Below are 18,831 nucleotides of genomic sequence, written 5' to 3'. Positions count from 1 at the left end.
AAGAGCACAGGGGAATACTGACCCCTGCTTCCCCTCAGAAGAGGGGCTTTGGGATCCCCTTTTACCCTCTCAAGGGGACTACGGCAATTCACCCCGCACTGATCCCCCCTGGGAGCAGGGACTACTCCCTCCCCCAAGATGGAAGGTAGATGTGCTCCTCACAGGCCCTTAGCTACCCACTTCCCTTCAACTCTCCCGGGGCAATGGGGAGGTTGGGAGCAGGGTGAGCTGCCTCTCAGCCATGCCCCCTCGCTGACCCTTTCTAAACCAGCACGGGAAAGTCAACACAAAAACATGAAAGGGGAATTTTAGAAGGCGAAAGGCGGCAGCTGCAAACGAGCCCGAAGGACGGCAGAGAACGGAGCAAGCGAAGCAGGGTCCGCAGCACACCAGGGAGGGCAGAGTTAAGGGAACCCCACGCCCCTTGGCCTTAACTCCGCCCTTGTGGCGAGGGACAGGCTCCAGGCCCCTTAGTGCCGCGGGACGGGGCTGCCCCTGGGCGCGGTCAGCGGCAAGGACCGGCCCCAGCTAAACTCCCGCCCAGCGGCCTGCGTCGCCCAGCCGCTCGCTTCCCGCCGGGGGTTCTGTGCTTCCGGCCCCCGCCCGCCCTAGGGCTTCCGCTAAGAAGCGGAAGGGTAACGGAGCCCAGGAGACGCTCTAGCCAGGCTCCGAACTCTATCATTTGTACCGTCGGTCGCGCGCCCCTCACGCTCTCCGCTGGCCAATCAGCGCGGCGAGGCCTGCTCGGAAGTGAGGCACTGGGCTCTGTCCTCTTAAAACGGGAAGTGACGGTGGTGTCCCGGAAGTGCGGGGGCGCGCGGAGACGGCTGGGCGGATCCGGGTGGCGTTGTCACAGCAGCGCGAGGAGGCGAACGGGCCGGGTAGGGTGAGGGCGGGGCTGGGGTGCGCGGGCGGGGCCCGAGCTGCGGCGCTTCTCGGTCTCCGGTCGGAGGGGGGGGCCCTTGTCACGCACGGGCCGGGAGTCCCCTGGGTCCCCGCCACTTCCGCGTTCCCGGCTGGGCGCACGGTCCCCTCCGCCGCCAGGCCGCACCGCGGGTGCCGCGCCTAGCGCCCTGGTCACGAGCCTGCGGTGGCACGTGCTCGGCCTGCTGCCCGCGGGGTGCGGGGCCCGTGGGCGGCCCGGGCACCGTGTCAGGCCCTAGAGCGGCTAGTTCGGGATCCCGGTGACAGCTCGGAGCGCGGGGCAGTGAACGGCCCCGGCAATGGCATTTGTGGGCTGCTGTGTGGGAACAGCGGGTGCTTCCTTGTTTCTGGCAGCTGCCCTAGTTGGAGTCCTAGCTAGAGCTCCTTCACAGGAGCGGCAAGGGAGGGGCGCCTGGACTTTGGCTGTCGCAAAAAAAGCTTGTTGGCTGCCTTGAAATATCAGGAATATAAAGTCGTCTTGGCTGTTTTGCTGAGACATGAAGTGGAGGCATCCAAAAACCTTCCTTGAAGGAGTCGGGTTGCTGATTAATCTTGTTTTCCAGCTGTTTCTTAGCTGTGAATTTAATACCCTTTAATCATTTCCCTTCTCAGTTAATCAGGCTTGTTTTTAGGGCACATGTAGTTCTGCAGTCATCCAGAGTGTTCAGAGACAGGATATCAAACAGAATTCTTAATATAAGAACTGCCGAAATTTGTTCAGGCTTTTTATGTACCATAAAGGACACTAACTTGGTGTTTTCCCTTTGTAACTTATCTTTAGTACCTGGACTGGAGAGAGGCTGTACCCAGGAGTATGAATTTCCCCCACTTTACAGTCCTGATGGTGGAGTTTTTTAAAAACTGGTGCAATGGTGTGGGAGGAGCAAATTAAAACTTGTTGCTAGATTTCTTTGGGAGGAGGTCTCTGGACCGCTGGAGTGTTAGACTCAGAGCATTTGTGCATGGGAAACAGCTTTATGATGGCTCTTTACTGCTGTGTGCTGCTGCTCTTAGGCTCAGAATTGAATCTGAGTGGCAACCTGCTTTTCTGAGCACCATTTAATAAGTGCAGTGAATGTTCATATCCTTGTACTTCCCATCGAGCTAAGTGCTCTCCTAGCCTCCCTCAAATGGGGTATTTTCACTGCTTGCTTTTGGATTGTTTTGGTGATGGGGAATCCGGAAGTGGTTTCCCTATGTTACCTTCCTGCCTTGTTAGAATGGTTAAAGTCCTGCTATTTCTTCTGTAATGCCAGACACAGTGCATTTCAAAGCTGGTATGCATGAAGAGTATGTATGCAGTTTGGTTGTTAAGGTACCTGATGTACCTGCTTCCAGTGTGTGAAAGCCGCATCAGAAGGTTGAGGGGGAGGGAGAGGATGAACACTTCCGTGGTTTTCCAGACTCTTTCCTAACAGCTCTGAAAATGGCAGCTTCCCTTTTTTTAAACTAAATATATGAAATTGCAGTAGTGCTGGCAACAGCTCAGCATAGTATAGGAAGTGCTGTGTAAGCATTCCTTACACAGTTCTGCTGATGTTTCTCAAGCTTCACCTGTAGTACACCCTACTAATACAGCCTTGTGGCTCCCACACAACCTAGCAACCTGAGGCACCTATATTCTGGCCTAAGCTTCAATTATAGTCCAGAATGCTCTGCTGTTTCACTCCTATGTTTCTCAAAGCTCTTGCAGTGCACCCCAGCTATTGTAGCCCTGTACTAGTTGTACCACCTATGGAACAATAGGGCCATCAAAATAAGCAGAATCAAAAAAAAGAGAGAAAAATAACAATTTAAATACTGTACCTGCCTGTTTTTTTTGTTTTGCCAACGACTTTCAGTGCCCCACTGTAGGGGGTGGCGGCGCGGAGGAGGGGAGCAGCTGCGCCCTGCTGGGAGCGGGCTGCGCGCTCTGTCTGCCCCAGCCGGTGCCAGGTCTGCAGCAAGCCCAGCAGCCCGCGTCCTTCCCTCCCTGCCAACCAACAACTTTTAGTTCCGCTGCAGCCAGGAGCGGCATGGAGCCCTCCCGGCAGGCAGCGCGGTGGGAGGGGCTGAGTGGCAAGCGCCTTGCCTGAAGGAAGCCCTGGCTGCCCCCCTTCTCTCTCTCCCCCCGGCTAGCCAGGGTGCGCACTCCGCTGCCTGGGGCACGTCTGCAGCGCAGGGAGTCCCGCTAGTCAGAGTGCAGCCACCCGCCCACCTAGAGGTTCGCCAGCGCGGCCGGGGGAGGCAGCCGCAAGCTGCCAAGTAAGTGGCACTGAAAGTTTGCACCCTGTTTTTTTTGGTTCGCCGCTCCGGCTGCTCTGCACCCTGGTTTTGTTTGGTTGGTTGGTTTTGTTTTGTTACACTCAATGTAATTTTGACTATACGCGATTTTCACTTTACGCGCTGACTGCGGAACGTAACCCCAGCGTAAGATGAGACAGACCTGTAAGGCAATTTATTGAGTGATCCAAACCCTGTAGTGCAGTCCAAGTTCTGGCAGTCAGAAGCTTCGTGGACACTTGGATCCAAACTGCAGCGTGCCTGAGGGGATGCAGGGCATTTGTGGAATCCTTTCGTTATTCCTGATGACTGGGCAGTGGGTGGACCTAAAGCCCCCAGATAAACTGGGAATCCTGACCGTTGGAATTCTGCAGTAACTTTGTGCCAGGGCATAAGAGGGGCTTTCCCTGTGGGATGATCAGGCTCTAACTTTCTCTTTCTTCTGAATTCTTGTGGGTATGGGAGCAATTTATGTGAAATGTCCTGTCAACCTACCTGCTGGTGTGATTAGTGAGTCTTAATTTACTCTTTTCCAGGTGACACACCCATCCATGCTGCTGCCACCATGGGATAGCATGGTGATGAGCCCAAACTCCCCTCTGACCCCCAGTCTCCCTCACTGAGCATAACACACTTACCTCCAGGCCAGCCAAAATTGTAGCTTGCTTGAAGGGACCTTCTGTCAAACTCAGTTATTACTTTTTTGTATTCTAGTAGTGTCTAAGGGCTTTGACCAGGGATGGGGCCACAGAACTTCTAATGTAGAGCGTATAGCATTAGTTGCTCTGTAGAGGTTTCTGTTCTGGGGATTGTTCATGTAAAAGGCAGAAATTGGGGCACATCTTCTCACCAGCAGATTTCTTGGGTAGCAGGGGCTGATGTCCTCCCTTGCAATACTGCTAGCTCCTTGGTTGCCACATCATTAATCAGGCTGTAACTGTAGCCAGGTGCTGTTTCTTAGGAGCCTGGGTCTCTTTCTAGTGCTCATGTCCTGTCTGCTTAACCCTGGAGGAACTAACAGTTTGTAAGTTTTGGAACAGCAGGGCTCTTGGATACAGGGATAAAGACAGTAAGAGTTCCCTCTGCTAGGAAGTGATTCAGCCTGCTCCAATTTCTCACAAGCATTGGTTTATCTTTTGTGATCTCCAAGGTTCTGGATAGCATGAGGTGCAACTGGAGCCTTATGCAGCTGCATCATTGCTTGGAGCAAGACAGTCTCGAATCTGACTTTTCTAGAAGCAGTAGAGTCTGGGAGTTCTCTTCCCACTCAGAAGTGGCTTTAGCCAGCAACAGGCACGTACATCTCTACCTCGATATAACGCTATCCTCGGGAGCCAAAATCTTACCACGTTATAGGTGAAACTGTGTTATACTGAACTTGCTTTGATCCACCAGAGTGCGCAGCGCGCCCCTCCCCCCCCCCCCCCCGGAGCACTGCTTTACCGCATTATATCCAAATTCGTGTTATATTGGGTCACATTATATCGAGGTAGAGGTGTATTATCCTGTTCTAGATAGTCGGAATCTCTCAGGAGCCTGGAGGCTCTTTAGCTGTATTACAGATCAAGTTTGGTGACAGACCCTGGAAGATCCTGCCAAAACTGGCTTGAGGTTCTTCTGTACTGTAGACTCTTGTAGGGTGACATAAGCTGCCACAAATACTCATTCTTTTTGCTGATACAGACTAACACGGCTAGCACTCAGAAACCTGTCGTCATGGTAAATGGTGATCTGTCTGTAGTTAAATATCTGTCTGGTTTGAACTTACAGTTGAAAACTGCAACTTGGGGGAGTCCAAAGGAAGGTGATCAGAGATGAGATGCTAGGCTGGTGGGAGGGAATCCAGTGTTCAGGACAATGAAAACAACCAGGAGTATGGAAAGGATTCTAAGACCAGGAAGAAAATGACAGTCCATGTTAGGCAATGCTCATGTTTTAGGTCCATTACAGCAGCTGTAGGACAGAACCTTCTAACAGTGAGCATTTCCTAGGCAGCTAGGATCTGGAGGTGCCGGAGAAGGGAGTTTCCCTAAAATGCCTGAGGTTTGACCTGTGATCTGTCACACACTATCAATTATCACATCAGGACATTAGTCATCCTATTGGCCAAGTGGAGCTAAAGTCCTTAGAAGAAGGAATTAAGATGATGGGGGAGGGCGCTGCCGCTTCTGCAGGAGATCCTGTGCCTGCTAAACATGTTAGGCCTGTGCTCCTGATGGTACGGGACTCGTGAGCACAGGCCATAGGGTGTCTCTGGAAAGTTCAATTACAATCGATTCCTTGATTTTGTGGGTTTTTTTTTTTCTAACGATCTCACCCAGCAGGGGGCACCTGGAAATGAACAGCAAAGTGCCTGTTACCCTAAGGCCCCCACTATCCTACTAACCCTGGACTATGGTAAATGGCTTCTCTCTGCAGCCCAAAGGAAGAGGTCAAGGGCCTTGGAAAAAGCTTTGTGTGCCTGGAAGCCTCCTTCCTTTCTGGCTTGGTGCCTTTCCTGAAGAAGCAACTGAGGAACTGTGACCTCAGGCATGTGCTTTTCACTGTAAGGAGGAGTGCCCTCTCCCCCCCTCCCGTACTTTGCAATGTGCCTCTGTGCCCCTCCACCCAAACAAGGGTCACACAGGCCTCCCCTCCAAGAGCTGTGTGGCTTCTGATTTATGATGTCAAGTATCAGAGGGGTAGCCGTGTTAGTCTGAATCTGTAAAAAGCAACAGAGGGTCCTTTGCTTAAAGGTGCCACTGGACCCTCTGATTTATGATGTTACTGTTCTTAGCTCTGCCTGGGGGCCTTGCTGAAGGAAATGCAGCAGCATTACTCTTGTCCATTTCTTCTGAGGAGAGATGAGGCCCGTCCTGAGCTGCTGGGCGTAACAGCCCTGACCTCCCAGGTGACGGGCGGGCTGGAGTTTGCTTTTCCCAGTTGTTGTCTGCAGCAGCTTTTCATGGCCTTAGAAATTCTCTAGCTTGTCAGTGTGAGAGGCAGGGAAAGGGCTGGTTCCTGTGTGGCTAATGGGGGACTGCAATGGTCCTTAAAGTATTCATCCAGGCTCTCTGGTGTTCCCGTCCATCCATGTCAATGGGTCTAATTCTATAATGAGGGCAATTGCCGGTGATGATTAGCAGAACAGCACCTCTGTCCCCCTTGAGGCAGGATGCTCATTCAAAATGTCTGTTTTGAGGGAAGTCTGGATGCTTGGGAAGATGGGGCTGATGGACAGGGCCGGCTCCAGGCACCAGCAAAGGAAGCAGGTGCCTGGGGCGGCCAATAGAAAGGGGCAGTATGTCCGGGTCTTTGGCGGCAGCTCAAGCGCTCCGCTTTAGTCTTCGGCGAGTCCTTCGCTCCGTCTCTTCCTCTTCGGCGGCAGCTCAATCGTTTGTTGTTTTTTCACTGCTTGGGGCAGCAAAAAAGCTGGAGCCAGCCCTGCTGATGGAGACTAGGTGCTGGTAGAGGAGGGGAGAACACAAGATACCCCAGCTGCTTTATTGGGGGGTGAGCAAATGGGGCACAGCTCCATGCGTGGGGTGCAGACAGAGGCCTGTCGAACTGGTTTCCTGCTCTGACCAATGCAAGATTGCCACCAGCAGCAGCTCTTCGGTAATGTCCAAAGCATGCGGACACACCCATGCAGAGCCAAGCCAGCTTCCGGAGTGGAGTGCAGGACTGGGAGGAACTGCATTAGCACTGTGCTGGCCTGCTGTGTGTTGCGTTGAAATTCTGACAACTTTCCAGTGTCCAGCACTGGCCAGAGTGCAGGTAGTGGCCTTGGAGAGGCACTCTAAGTGGGTCTCCTTAACGAGTGTCTGCAGGGGAGGTCACGTCTGGATTCATGTTCTGCCTTTGGATAGTTTGGCCTCCTCCAGGCTCCCTTTGCTCTGACTTGGGGTTTAATTAGTGATTAATTATGACAACTCCCAGTGGAGGCTTCCCTTCCTCTGGTGTGAGGGGAATATTTGGAGTTTGGGAGCAAATGGCTGCATCATCCACCCAGGAGAAACAGGAGACTCTCCTGCAGTTCCACAGTGCGTCTCAATGGCAGCTATTGGGAGACTCTCTGCCTCTCCCTAGTCTCTTGTGAATAGCTCTTGTCAAACCTGATTTAGTTGTTGACACTAAACGTTGGTTGATAAAGGTAACTTTGTAGGTGTAATAGACTCTTGTAAAGTGTTAGAACTAGACAGCATGAGTGAAGCACATGTCAAATTAACTGGCTAACGGAGAGATCATGAAGTAGTTGTCAGTGGGGAATCATTAAGTGAGTATTTCTAGTGGAGCTCAGCAGGGATCAGTTCTAGGTCTGATGCTCTTCAATATTTTTACAAAGGATCCGGAAGTAAGTATAAAATCATTGCTGATAAAAACTTGTGGTGGAATGGTAATTGGGGAAAGGGCAGTCCTACAGAGTGATCTAGATCAGTGGTTCTCAACGGGGGGTACGCACAGGTCTTCCAGGGGGTACTAAACTCATCTAGATAGTTGCCTAGTTTTACAACAGGCTACGTAAAAAGCCCTAGCGAAGTCAGCACAAACTACAATTTCATACAATGACTTGTTTATACTGCTCTATGTACTACACACTGAAGTGCAAGTACAATATTTATGTTCCAATTGATTTATAATTCTGTGGTAAAAATCAAAAAAAGCAATTTTTCAGTAGTGGGTTATGACACTTCTGTATTTTTGACTGATTTTTGTAAGCAAGTAGTTTTTAAGCAAGGGGAAACTTGGGAGTATGTAAGACAAATCAGACTCCTGAAAGGAGTACAGTCGTCTGAAAGGTTGAGAGCCACTGATCTGGATCACTTGATAAGCTGGACCCATTCAAAGAAAATTCATCAATACACCAAGTAAAAGGTCAGACATCTAGAATTCAAAAATGTAGGTCATACCTATAAAATTGGTTACTGTATCTTGGAAAGCACGGACTCTGAAAAGGATTTAGGAGTCAGAGTGGACAAGCTCCCAGTGTGATGCTGCGGCAAAGAGCTAATGTAACCCTTGGTTGCTAAACCAGGAGTAGTGAGTCAGAATGAGGAGGTGGTTTTTACCTCTGAGACTAATTCTAGTGTGTACGGTTCTGGGGTCAACATTTTTTAAAAGGATGTTGAAAAACTGGAGAGGGTGCAGAAAGGAGCCACAAACAATGTGAGCTATGGAGAAAATGCCTTAGTGAGACCAATCTGTTTAGCTAATCCAGAAAAATGTGGTGTGTAAATATCTTGATGGAAAGAAAATACCAGCTTTAATCTTTAATCTAGCAGAGAAAGGCAGAACCAGAACCAATTGCTGGAAACTGAAGCCAGACAGACTAAAATTAGAAAGAAGGCAGTTTTTAAACAATGAGGTTGATTAACTATTGGAAGGTTAACCAATGGAAGTAGTGGATTTCATCTCTGGTCTTCAAATCCAGACTTAGATGGATGCCTTTTTAAAAGGTGCATTAGCCCAACCTATTATTGGGTTCAATACAGGGGAAACAGGGGAAATGTGATATACCAGAGATCAGATATCTTCCCACTGAATTCATAGATTAAGGCCAGAAGGGACCAGTAGATCATCTAGTCTGAAGAGGCCCTCTACAATGGTGCTGTGGAAGCAGAAGCATCTGCTCAGAGGCTGGGTCAATGCTGCCAATTGTGGAATATTAAGTGCAGACTGGCCATGGAAAGTTTTCTTGTTCACGCCCAAGAGCCACTTGTTTCCAATCCTGTGGCTAACCAGAGCAGGCAGAAAATCTCTACTTCAAGTCTGGAAGTGTTGAGTGAGCACCCCAGTGTGCTGTTTGAGAACACACTGAAACTGCCACCCCAAAAAGCTAGTTCCTGGGAGCTTTGGGCAGCTCATCAGAAATGCACAGCTCTGTTCCCAGGTGGAGATTCAGTGCTTGTGCCATGCTTGGGTTTCTAGGCTCTTTGGTTGATTTGCAGCCATGTGAGCAGCCGTACGTGGACCCGAGAGCCCTGGCAGCTGGAACATTCTCTTGTCTATTTTGATGGTCCGGCTAGGGCTGTTTCTCATGTAGCAGAGATATTCAGGAGGTGGCGGAGAACATCACAAAATGGAGCAGAACTGGTCCCTCTGTCTTATTCCCAAACAAGACTTGCATAAAATAAGTGCAGTTAACATCCTGGTTGAATGTTTCACTGGAGTCCATCTAGCACCCCCACACGCTTCCCTTACCAAAACCTCCTCCCAAAGGAGTCTGGAAATGAATGGGTCTGATTGGGTCCCCACTCTCCACCTGACTCACCCTTGACCTTGACATGTCTCTTTCTAGAATGCAATAGATACTGTTGTCACTCTCATGTATCAGATGTGTAGTAGAAGAAATTAACTGATGTATAATCGCAGGGTGTGTCATGTCTGAGTTCTGGGAGCTTTCCTTGGGGTGATCCATTGGGGGAGTAGAAATGGAATAATTAATCTTTGGTTATGAAATGTATTGATTCGGAAGTGCATAGATTTTTAAGTTCTGAAGGGACCATTATGATGATCTAGCCTGACACAGGCCAGAGAATCTCACCCAGTAACTTCTGCATCAAACCCAGAACTTGTTTGAGCTATAGCATATCTTTCAAAAAATAAAATAAAATATTGATTTTAAGACATTGAATGAGTAAGAATCCTCTTCATCTCTAGCTGAGTTTTCCCAGTGGCTAATTCCTTCACTGTTAAATTGTGTTCTGTTTCTCACCTGTATTTGTCTAGCTTCAAGCTCCAACCACTGGATATCTGTGTAGAGATATTGTAGGTTTATGAGTATGCTCTAATAAATTTGTTAGTCTCTAAGGTGCCACAAGTACTCCTGTTCTTTTTGTAGGTTTATGTAAGTCTATGTAGTCCTTATAAGTTTGTATTTAACTTTATTGAGCATGGAGTATTTTTGTAGTATATGTGATGCAGTATGTGGGAAATGGCTCCCTTGAATAGTGAACAGGATTTTATAATTGTCTTATCCGTTTTGACATCTGCAGCTATGTATGCAAAGTTTTAGGAGGCAAAATGAAGAATGAGTGGCAAGTCATGTAGGATGATAGGGAGTAATGAAGGATTTAGGGCACTCAAACTGGGGGTCGGGACCCCTCAGGGGGTCACGAGGTGTCAGCCTCCACCCCAAGCCCCGCTTTGCATCCAGCGTTTATAATGGTGTTTAAATATATTAAAAAGTGTTTTTAATTTATAAAGGGGGGGGTCACACTCAGAGGCTTGCTGTGGGAACGGGGTCACCAGTACAAAAGTTTGAGAACCACTGATTTGGGGTATGTCTGCACCACAGCAGTACAGCTATGGTGCTGCAGTTTCCTGTAATATAGACACTTCCTACATTAACAGAAAGGGTTTTTCCATTGATGTATTTAACCAGCCTCTCCAAGAGGTGGTGGCTAGGTTGACCTAGCTGAGGCCTTGGCTACACTTACCAGCTAGTTCGACGGCTGGAAATCGAAGTTCTGGGTTCGACTTATCGCGTCCAGACTAGACGCGATAAGTCGAACCCGGAAGTGCTTGCCGTCGACTGCGGTACTCCAGCTTGGCGAGAGGAGTACCGCGGAGTCGACGGGGGAGCCTGCCTGCCCAGTGTGGACCAAGGTAAGTTCGAACTAAGGTACTTCGACTTCAGCTACGTTATTCACGTAGCTGAAGTTGCGTACCTTAGTTCGAATTAGGGGGGTAGTGTAGACCAAGCCTGAGTCTACACTGAGGGTTAGGTTGATCTTAACCACATTGCACAGGGAACAGCATTTTTCGCAGCCTGAATAATGTAGCTAGGCTGATCTAATTTTTAAGTGTAGACCAGGCTAAAAGGTGGGGAAATGTCTGGATCCCTTCACTGCTTGTTTGTAAAGGGTGATACTTCTGGAGTGTTTGCAGTTGGGGTGCCCACTACAGGGAAGCTTCAAACAGTCATGGGTTTTCAAAGTCTTCACCATTAACTTTAAACTCTTCTGACATTTTTCTGAGGAAAATCTCGCCTTGGATGATGTGGCCTGTGAAGCTTGAGAGGGGGATTGTGGGGTGGGAGTTAAGAATGGCTTTTATAATGGGAATGGGGCTTCACCCTTAACGATGGCTACTCCACACACTACTTCCTACTGCCTGTTCAGAAAGTGGCTGGAGACTTGCACCATTGAGCCAAGTTAGTACAAATGCTATTAATCCAATAGCTGTTGCTTTTCACTGGCCGTGCCTTGGCTCAGACCTTTGGAAAGGACTGAGTGTGAGATATGCCAAGGCAGGTGCCTTTCCCCGCAATTTGGGGACAGCCGGTGCCCCTTTTAGAACAGACTGATCCAGTTGCATTTTGAGCTACAGGCCTGTTGATCATCGCTGAGGCCTCTGGGACTTGGGCCAACAATGGAGCAGACATCTTTTCTTAGATAGACTTGAGTGCTTGTAGAGAAGCAGAATGTAACAAAGGCCCAGATCTACTCTTTGGGTTTCTCCACTCAGCTGTTCCTGTGGGCAGAAGGTTTATCTAATCACACTTCTCGGAAGGCTATCTGTTGTCCTGGCAATTTAACGTACAAAATGCAGAGATTGAAGTCTCCCTACCCCCTGGTGCAGTTGGGACTCCATGGGTTAACCAGAGATTCTGCACCTGCTTGCCAATCTGACTCAGGCGCTCATAAGAGGCCACACGCTGCAGAGAACTAGATGTTCTGGGAATGTCCTGCCCAATTCATCCCCCTGAGACAGCTAGCCAAACCGCCCACAGGCGTTTGGGAACAAGCGTGCATTGAACTGAGCCCTCCGAAAGCTGGAGTGCCTGGCCAACTCTCTGGGGAGCCCTACGTTGGCTGAGGAAGGAATGAGGTGTCTATTGAGGAGCTCTGCAGGACTTCTCAGCAGCATGGTCTCTTGTGCAGGAAGCAGCTGCCTCAGGCCACTGATCCCATTTCCCGCTCTCCCCTCCTAGGTGTCACTCACGGGTGTAAAGATGGCAGAGCAGGAGCCGACCGCAGAGCAGCTGGCCCAGATTGCGGCCGAGAATGAGGAGGACGAACACTCGGTCAACTACAAACCGCCTGCCCAGAAAAGCATCCAAGAGATCCAGGAGCTGGACAAGGATGATGAGAGCCTGCGGAAGTACAAGGAGGCGCTGCTGGGACCTGTCAGCGTCGCTACTGGTGAGTCCTGGTGTCCTCTCCGAGCGCGTGGGTCTATCTGTGCAGACAGCTGTAACAGCCAGACCGCTTCTCTACACCTCTGACTGCTTCAGGCAGACACGAAGAACTTGCCCACCCTCCTCCTAGATCTCTCCTCATGCTGCTGAAAGCCCAGCTTTAACTCGAGGATGCAAATGACCAATTGGGAGTAAGCCTCCAATGAGGGCACTGCTAGCTGTCTGGTCTGCCAGTCTTTACCTGGCTAGCTTAAGTCAGCCACTGGTCCTTTGACTAAAGCTTGTGAGCCAATGTCTTCTGGGATGTTGCTTCTGAATGAAAGGTTCTGAGACCTCTTTCCTCCCTGGGTATAAAACAAGGGGAACCCTGGATCTCTGCTATAGGCAGGCCCATTATTTCTAGTTCTTACCTGCTCCTTTACGTTTCCAGGAACTGAGTGAAAGGAGAGAAAAGGATGTAGATGGGTTGGGGCCTGGGGCGGGGATGTCATTAGCACTTGTCTTACAGCCTCTTCTTCGTCTTAGATCCCAGTACTCCTAATGTGGTGGTGACCAAACTGACACTGGTCTGTGCCACCGCCCCTGGTCCTCTGGAGCTGGACCTGACAGGTAAGCAGGAGATGGGTACTGCGGTGTATCTTCCAAGGGAGACAAACCTAGGCTAGCTCGGTGCAGACAGTCGGAGCTCTGGTGGGGGGCCAGGCCAGGTTCACTGTCCATTCTGACCTGGATCCCAGAGGTGGAAGTGACCTGCTGAAATGTGTATTTCCAAACATGCAGTGGGTCAGGCTCCTCCGATGAGTTTGGGGCTTCCAGCCTGGTGGTCAGTACTGCAGCCTCTCTGCATCCTGTACATGAACTGCAGCGTGAAGGCTCCTAGCGCAGTGCCTTTCAGACTCCTGTTGGTTGTGCACATTCAGTCCTGCAGGCGCTACTTAGATGCTACCAGCTGGAGGAGCCCAGGAGCCACTTGGCAAACACGGGCTAAAAGTGGCAATTCTTCAACAAAAAAACTTCAAAAAACAGATTCCAACGTGAAGCTGCAGAACTGGAATTAATTTGCAAACTGGACACCATCAGATTAGGCTTGAATAAAGACTGGGAGTGGTTGGGTCATCACAAAACCGAAACTTAATTTCCACAATACTAATTTCTCTCTACTGTTACTCTCACCTTCTTGTCAACTGTTTGTAATGGGCCACTCTCTTACCACTTCAAAAGTTATTTTTCCTCCCTTGGTATCCTGCTGTTAATTGATTTATCTCGTTAGACTGACCTCACACTTGGTAAAGCAACCCCCATCCTTTCATGTATTTATACCTGCTCCTGTATTTTTCACTTCATGCATCTGATGAAGTGGGTTCTAGCCCACGAAAGCTTATGCCCAAATACATTTGTTAGTCTCTGAGGTGCCACAAGGACTCCCCGTTGTTTTTGCTGATACAGACTAACACGGCTCCGCTCTGAAAGCTGCTTTCCTAAAGTTAGCAAACCCACGGCCCTAATCCTGCCATAACTCCTCATTCCTCCCACCAAACTCTGCTCAGGCATGGGGGGTGCAGGACTGAGCCCCACGTTAAATGAAGGGGCTCCACAAACAAGTTATTGTTGCCAGAACTCTCTTAAAAATACTGCCCCAAAATAAGCTGTGTTGAATGAAAGCCTTCCCTGGGTTCTAATCCATGGGGAATGTTGCACCAGCCTCCTCTGGTGGCATGAGGCTGGAATTACAGCATAACCAGTAGCTTCCTGATAATGGGACTGGGGGTCGCGAGCCAGGTCTCCAGGTTCTCCGTTTGAGGGTCACATTTCTTCCTGCTGATTCTGGGAAGAGGACCTTGGTGTTGAGTCTTGTTAAGAGAGCGAATCATTCTGAAACTGAGCCATATCCTCTGGTGTGGTTAGGTGGGTTCCGTAGGGCTTGCATGGACTAACTTAGAAATGGTGGTAGCTTCCAGCGTGGGTGGGGGTGAGGTGGGGAGATCTCTAAATGGGGACACCCATGAGTAAATCACATTTCTCTTCCTGGGAGGAGAGCGTCTGGGATGCTCTTCCCTGTTGGGCTTTGCACTCTTCTGTGGAAACCAAAGGTGTTAATGCAGGAGCTGGGGCCAGGGAGGACCCTGACATGAAGGAAGGGACACTTCCCCTGCCTGCAACCTAGCACTTGTTTATATTCCAATAGCTCCAGTCTCCGGTACAGGGCCCACCCCAAATGCATCCCACCGCACAGTCCCTAGGGAGTCTGAGCAAACTTCTCCCTTCTCTGTAGGTAACCTGGAAAGCTACAAGAAGCAGTCGTTTGTGCTGAAGGAGGGTGTGGAGTATCGGATAAAAATCTCCTTCCGGGTAAGAACTTGTGAGAGTCGCTGGCCCAAGCCTGTCTGTATACTCCAGGCATACAGCGACCAGACATCCTGAAAGAGGGAGGTCACCAATCCCAAGGGATGCACTGAGACACAGGCCCCTGCCCTTCCCCAGATATGGGGAGGGCGGTGGCTGCTCTGCTGTGAAGTCTTGTTTATCTCTGCAGGTGAACAAGGAGATCGTGTCGGGGCTGAAGTACATTCAGCACACGTTCAGGAAAGGAGTGAAAAGTAAGTGCTTCCATTGTTCCAGACATTGCTTTGCAAGGGTGGGTCTCCCAGCCAGCCCCACTGCAGTGAGATGTATGTGCCACCCCCACTTTCCATCTGGCTCTGGCATGGTGGGAGGAGACTCCTTACTTTAGAACAGGGGGGTCGCAACCTTTCTTGCTGAGGCCCCCCTCAACATGCTATAAAAACGCCAGGGTCTGGGATGGAGTGTGGGGGTCTCGGCCAATGAGGGACCCTTGGGCAAGGCATAGTTTTACTTCTATTTGGGGGGTGAGGGCAAGGGCTGGCGGGGCTTGAGCCAGCTCCGCACAGCAGGGTCCAGGGAGGCAGCACCACCTTCACCCCTTGACTCACTCAGGAGGCCACCCAGCCTGTCTGGGGTGTCTGGGGACGCAACCAAAACATATAACTCAAATGGGGGGGACTCAATTTGAAAACCGCTCAGGGTGTAGAAGGGGGTTAGCTAGGGGCTGGGTGCAGACGGGGTAGCTAGGGGCTGTGCGAAGTGAGGGGAATAGCTCAGGGTGCCAGGACAGGGTAGCTAGGGGTTGTGTGCAGACTGGGTACTAGGGGCTGTGCAAAGTGAGGGGGAGTAGCTCAGGGTGCGGGTTGGGGGGCTCCCAATGTGGCTCCCAGCTTCAGCTCTGTGCCATTCCTGGCTTCAGCGCTGGGGCTCAGGGCACCGGGTTTCAGCTGTGGGGCTCCGCAGCCCCCCTGAAAGGGTTTGGGGACCCTCAGTTGAGAACCGCTGCTCATGTGCACCTTTGGCTCCGCACTGGCGGTGGGAAACCTCCTTCAGGCTCTGCTGCAGTGCAAGGGCCTGGATGATGTCAATGGCTCCGGCTGCATTTGAGCCCATTGGCCTCGAATGAAGCAAAACTTAGTGCTTTATGAATAGTGGCTTCTTCCCCTCCTGTTGCTTGACCTGCTGCACTGGGTGGGCGGGTGTCCGTCCCCATGTAGAAGAGGCTCAGAGCCTGCATGGAGTGGCTGAATTCTCTAGCTCTGAACCCAGCCATGTGCCTTCTGTGGGGAGATGGCCCGGTAGTCAGGAGGGGCTAGAATCTGTTCATGAACTTCAGCCTCAGCACCAGCTGTGAAGGCTCATTCTTTTCCACCCCACCCGTCTCCTTCCAGTTGACAAGACTGACTACATGGTTGGGAGCTATGGGCCCCGAGCAGAGGAGTACGAGTTCCTGACCCCCATGGAGGAAGCCCCCAAGGGTATGCTGGCCCGGGGCAGCTACAACATCAAATCCAAATTCACAGATGATGATAAGACTGACCATCTGTCCTGGGAGTGGAACCTGACCATCAAGAAGGAGTGGAAGGAGTAGCCCCTCCACAGGCCAGTCCCCAGAGAGAGAGTTAGCCAGGCAGTGGCTACAGTAGAAATCCCACCCTGTATCAAAGTGCTGACATTGGAACTTCACCTTCCCCTCCCATTTCTTAAATCCACAAGAAGAGCTCTCAGCTCAGTTACCCTCCCCTTCCCTCCCTCCCCCCCAGAGAATCACTGAATGGAGCTGACCAAACCATGCTGTCTGCATCTGACCTCCAGCCGCCTGCCTCAGGGGCATCTGCCCCCTAGGCCTCTCCACCACACACAGAAGTAGGATTGCTTCCTGCCCTCCCAGGGCCCTGATCAGGGTCTTCTCCCGTTGCTGCATCTGACCTTTCTTCATTGGAATAAACCACAGGCAGGTGCTGAAGGAGAGGGAATCTCCAAGCTGCTCCCCACACATAGGGGGCTTTTCCTAGTGCTCCTGCTCATGGGGTGGTGCCTCATTTTGGGTGGCTGAGGAATTGTGATGCCAGGCAGCCGCTGAACCCTTCTGTAGGCTAAAATCATGTCTGTGGCCTGCCCCTCCCCTCCAGCCAGTGTCTCGAACACTGGCTGGCAGCTTCATTTGTGGCTGTTTCCTGTAACCATGATGCCTTAATGTGTGTAACATGCATTCTCTAGGAAGGGGCCCTGACCTTGTTAGCTCCCACCCCATCGGTTTGTTAGCATGCTGCCCTCTCATCTCAGTCAGTCTTGTTGAATTGGTTTCTTAGAAATGAGTCACAACTAACTTCGCTGCTGGCCCATTCTCCTGAGCCTACTGCCCTGAGAGGAGGAGGACTTGTGGCATCCTGTGCTGCTCCCAGCCCACACCGAGCCATCCTTGGGGATGTCCAGAGAAAGCTGCACTGGCAGAACTCTCCCACTGTCTGCTATGGAGGTGTTGGCCCTGTTAGTGTAGATCTCTCAACAGCCCGGTGCCTTCCTGTGCCCGCCCCAGCATCTTTCCTGCGGTGGGCGTGGGAGTCAGGAGTGCTGCTGTCACCTCCCAATTATATCATTGGAGCCATTTTTGGCTGTAAAGCACTGAAATGCCAGGGCAGCTCCTGCCCCGTCTCTTGGTTTGGTTTTCGGCTGGGTGATAAATCAGTCCAGTTCTGCAGCTGCTTTCACAACCTGGTGAGAACAAAGAGCTTGCAATGGACAAATATTCAAGAGCAGTTAATGCCTTATGTATCAGTTCTGCCTTTGAAATCTCGTGCCTGGCCTGTCAGTATTTATTGCCTTGACAAGTAGACTCCATGTCTCCTTAGCAGTCCCTCTTCCCCTTGCATCCTCACAGCACTGCAGCCTGGCATCCCTAACACCCACACTGGCACGGTAGGCGGGGGCAGGAACTCTCGAGGGCCCTCCGGCTACTGGACAAGCATGTTCCAAGCTCTGCAGCCATCTTCTCTGGTTGCTTTGATAACACTGATGTTGTACCAAACTGGGACCAAGTGTGTGTGGTTTTCCTGTAGCTACATCTTCTGCCCCAACTCTTCCTCTCCCCCTGCCCTTTAGAGAGAGAGTTTTGTTAATTTGATTTGGTGCATTTTGTCTGTAAATCTTAGACCCAGATTAACAGATTTGGAATCATCTGCTTCCCCTTTTATGACAGTTAAATAAAATCTTCAAACTGACCATGCGCTGTCCCTTTGAATCCTCTTACTCTTCTTCTAGGTCTCTAGAAGGTAAGTGGCCTGTGAGAGGGGGACAGGACTAGGACCCCAAGTTCACTAATTCCTTGTACACCAGCAGGTGCTGGGAAAGGCTTTCCCTTCAGTGATCTTTGGAGGTGGTGGGAACAAAGACGGGGAAGGTGCTTCCCTAGGACTGTGCAGCTTCTCCCTTAACACTGTCCCCTTCACTACTATTGCAAAGGTTTGTATGTAAAGAAGACCTGTCCCTTGCAATCAGCTCCTGCCTTTCCTGTGGCCTCCACTAAGAGGCAGCAGTGTTGGGGAAGAATGGTGTGTTTATATGGGTCTATGCTCAGTACATCGTGCTTTCCAGGCCACCAAGAGGAGGAAGCCTGTGCCCCAAGGAATTAGATATCTAAGAACCGGCTGCAAGTGTCGGAGCAAAGTGCATTGCAGCAAAGAATAGTGAAGAAGGGAGCTAGTGGGAGGCGTTAAGAAATCTGGTGGGAGTGCCTGGGATGCAGGAGGAAATGTACTGACTGTAGGCAGAACTAAGTGCACAGCACCTTGAAGGTGAGGACTAGGAGCTTGGAACGATGCAATGGAAGTGGGTTGGGATTTGTGGAGCAGCACAGCTATCCTTGTCAAAAGATTTTTCGCAGAGAAGCAGATTGTGATGGGGAGAAGACACAGAGGGAATTAACTTACCTGTGACAGAGCCACCCCCTTTTCTGCCCTTCATCTTCTCAAGTGCTGCATGGTGTTCATGGTGCACCCCTGAGCACCTAGGACATGTCTAGATGAGCTCTTACTGTGTGGCAAGCTGGGGTGCAGGTCCAGCTCTATTGCTCTGGCTGTCCTAGTTTCCCCTGCTTACCCAGACTGCCTCCTCTCTTGCTGGATGAGGTGCTTTCCCTATTGGGTGGTGAGCCCTGACTAATCCATCGTTAGTGCAGAGGG

General features: G+C 50.7%; 1 protein-coding gene across 3 annotated transcripts; it reads left to right on the top strand.

Moving 5' to 3' along the window:
* The first annotated feature begins 668 nt into the window (after window positions 1-668).
* On the top strand, window positions 669-17,872 carry ARHGDIA (Rho GDP dissociation inhibitor alpha). 3 transcript variants are annotated; one of them, XM_005283060.4, is made up of 6 exons: window positions 669-881; window positions 12,101-12,311; window positions 12,833-12,916; window positions 14,580-14,656; window positions 14,841-14,904; window positions 16,042-17,872. In XM_005283060.4, the coding sequence occupies exons 2-6, from the start codon at window positions 12,122-12,124 to the stop codon at window positions 16,239-16,241; spliced, it is 615 nt and encodes a 204-aa protein (XP_005283117.1). In that variant the 5' UTR covers window positions 669-881; window positions 12,101-12,121; the 3' UTR covers window positions 16,242-17,872. The 3 variants fall into 3 exon arrangements, with proteins under 3 accessions (XP_005283117.1, XP_065419868.1, XP_065419869.1); XM_065563796.1 differs by lacking the exon at window positions 669-881 and adding an exon at window positions 6,832-6,942; XM_065563797.1 differs by lacking the exon at window positions 669-881 and adding an exon at window positions 9,216-11,320.
* Window positions 17,873-18,831: the final 959 nt, after the last annotated feature.

Source organism: Chrysemys picta, chromosome 12 (assembly GCF_011386835.1).
Source record: "Chrysemys picta bellii isolate R12L10 chromosome 12, ASM1138683v2, whole genome shotgun sequence".
Classification (NCBI taxonomy): Eukaryota; Metazoa; Chordata; order Testudines; family Emydidae; genus Chrysemys; species Chrysemys picta.
The sequence above is the reverse complement of the archived record's forward strand: the minus strand, read 5'-3'. Positions and strand labels throughout refer to the sequence as shown.

Bases quoted from the DNA above. Each gene is read 5' to 3' on its own strand.
- ARHGDIA (XM_005283060.4), top strand. From the start codon at position 12,122: ATGGCAGAGCAGGAGCCGACCGCAGAGCAGCTGGCCCAGATTGCGGCC. The intron at 12,312-12,832 runs GTGAGTCCTGGT...TCTTCGTCTTAG, and splicing joins ACCTGTCAGCGTCGCTACTG to ATCCCAGTACTCCTAATGTG. The intron at 14,905-16,041 runs GTAAGTGCTTCC...GTCTCCTTCCAG, and splicing joins GTTCAGGAAAGGAGTGAAAA to TTGACAAGACTGACTACATG.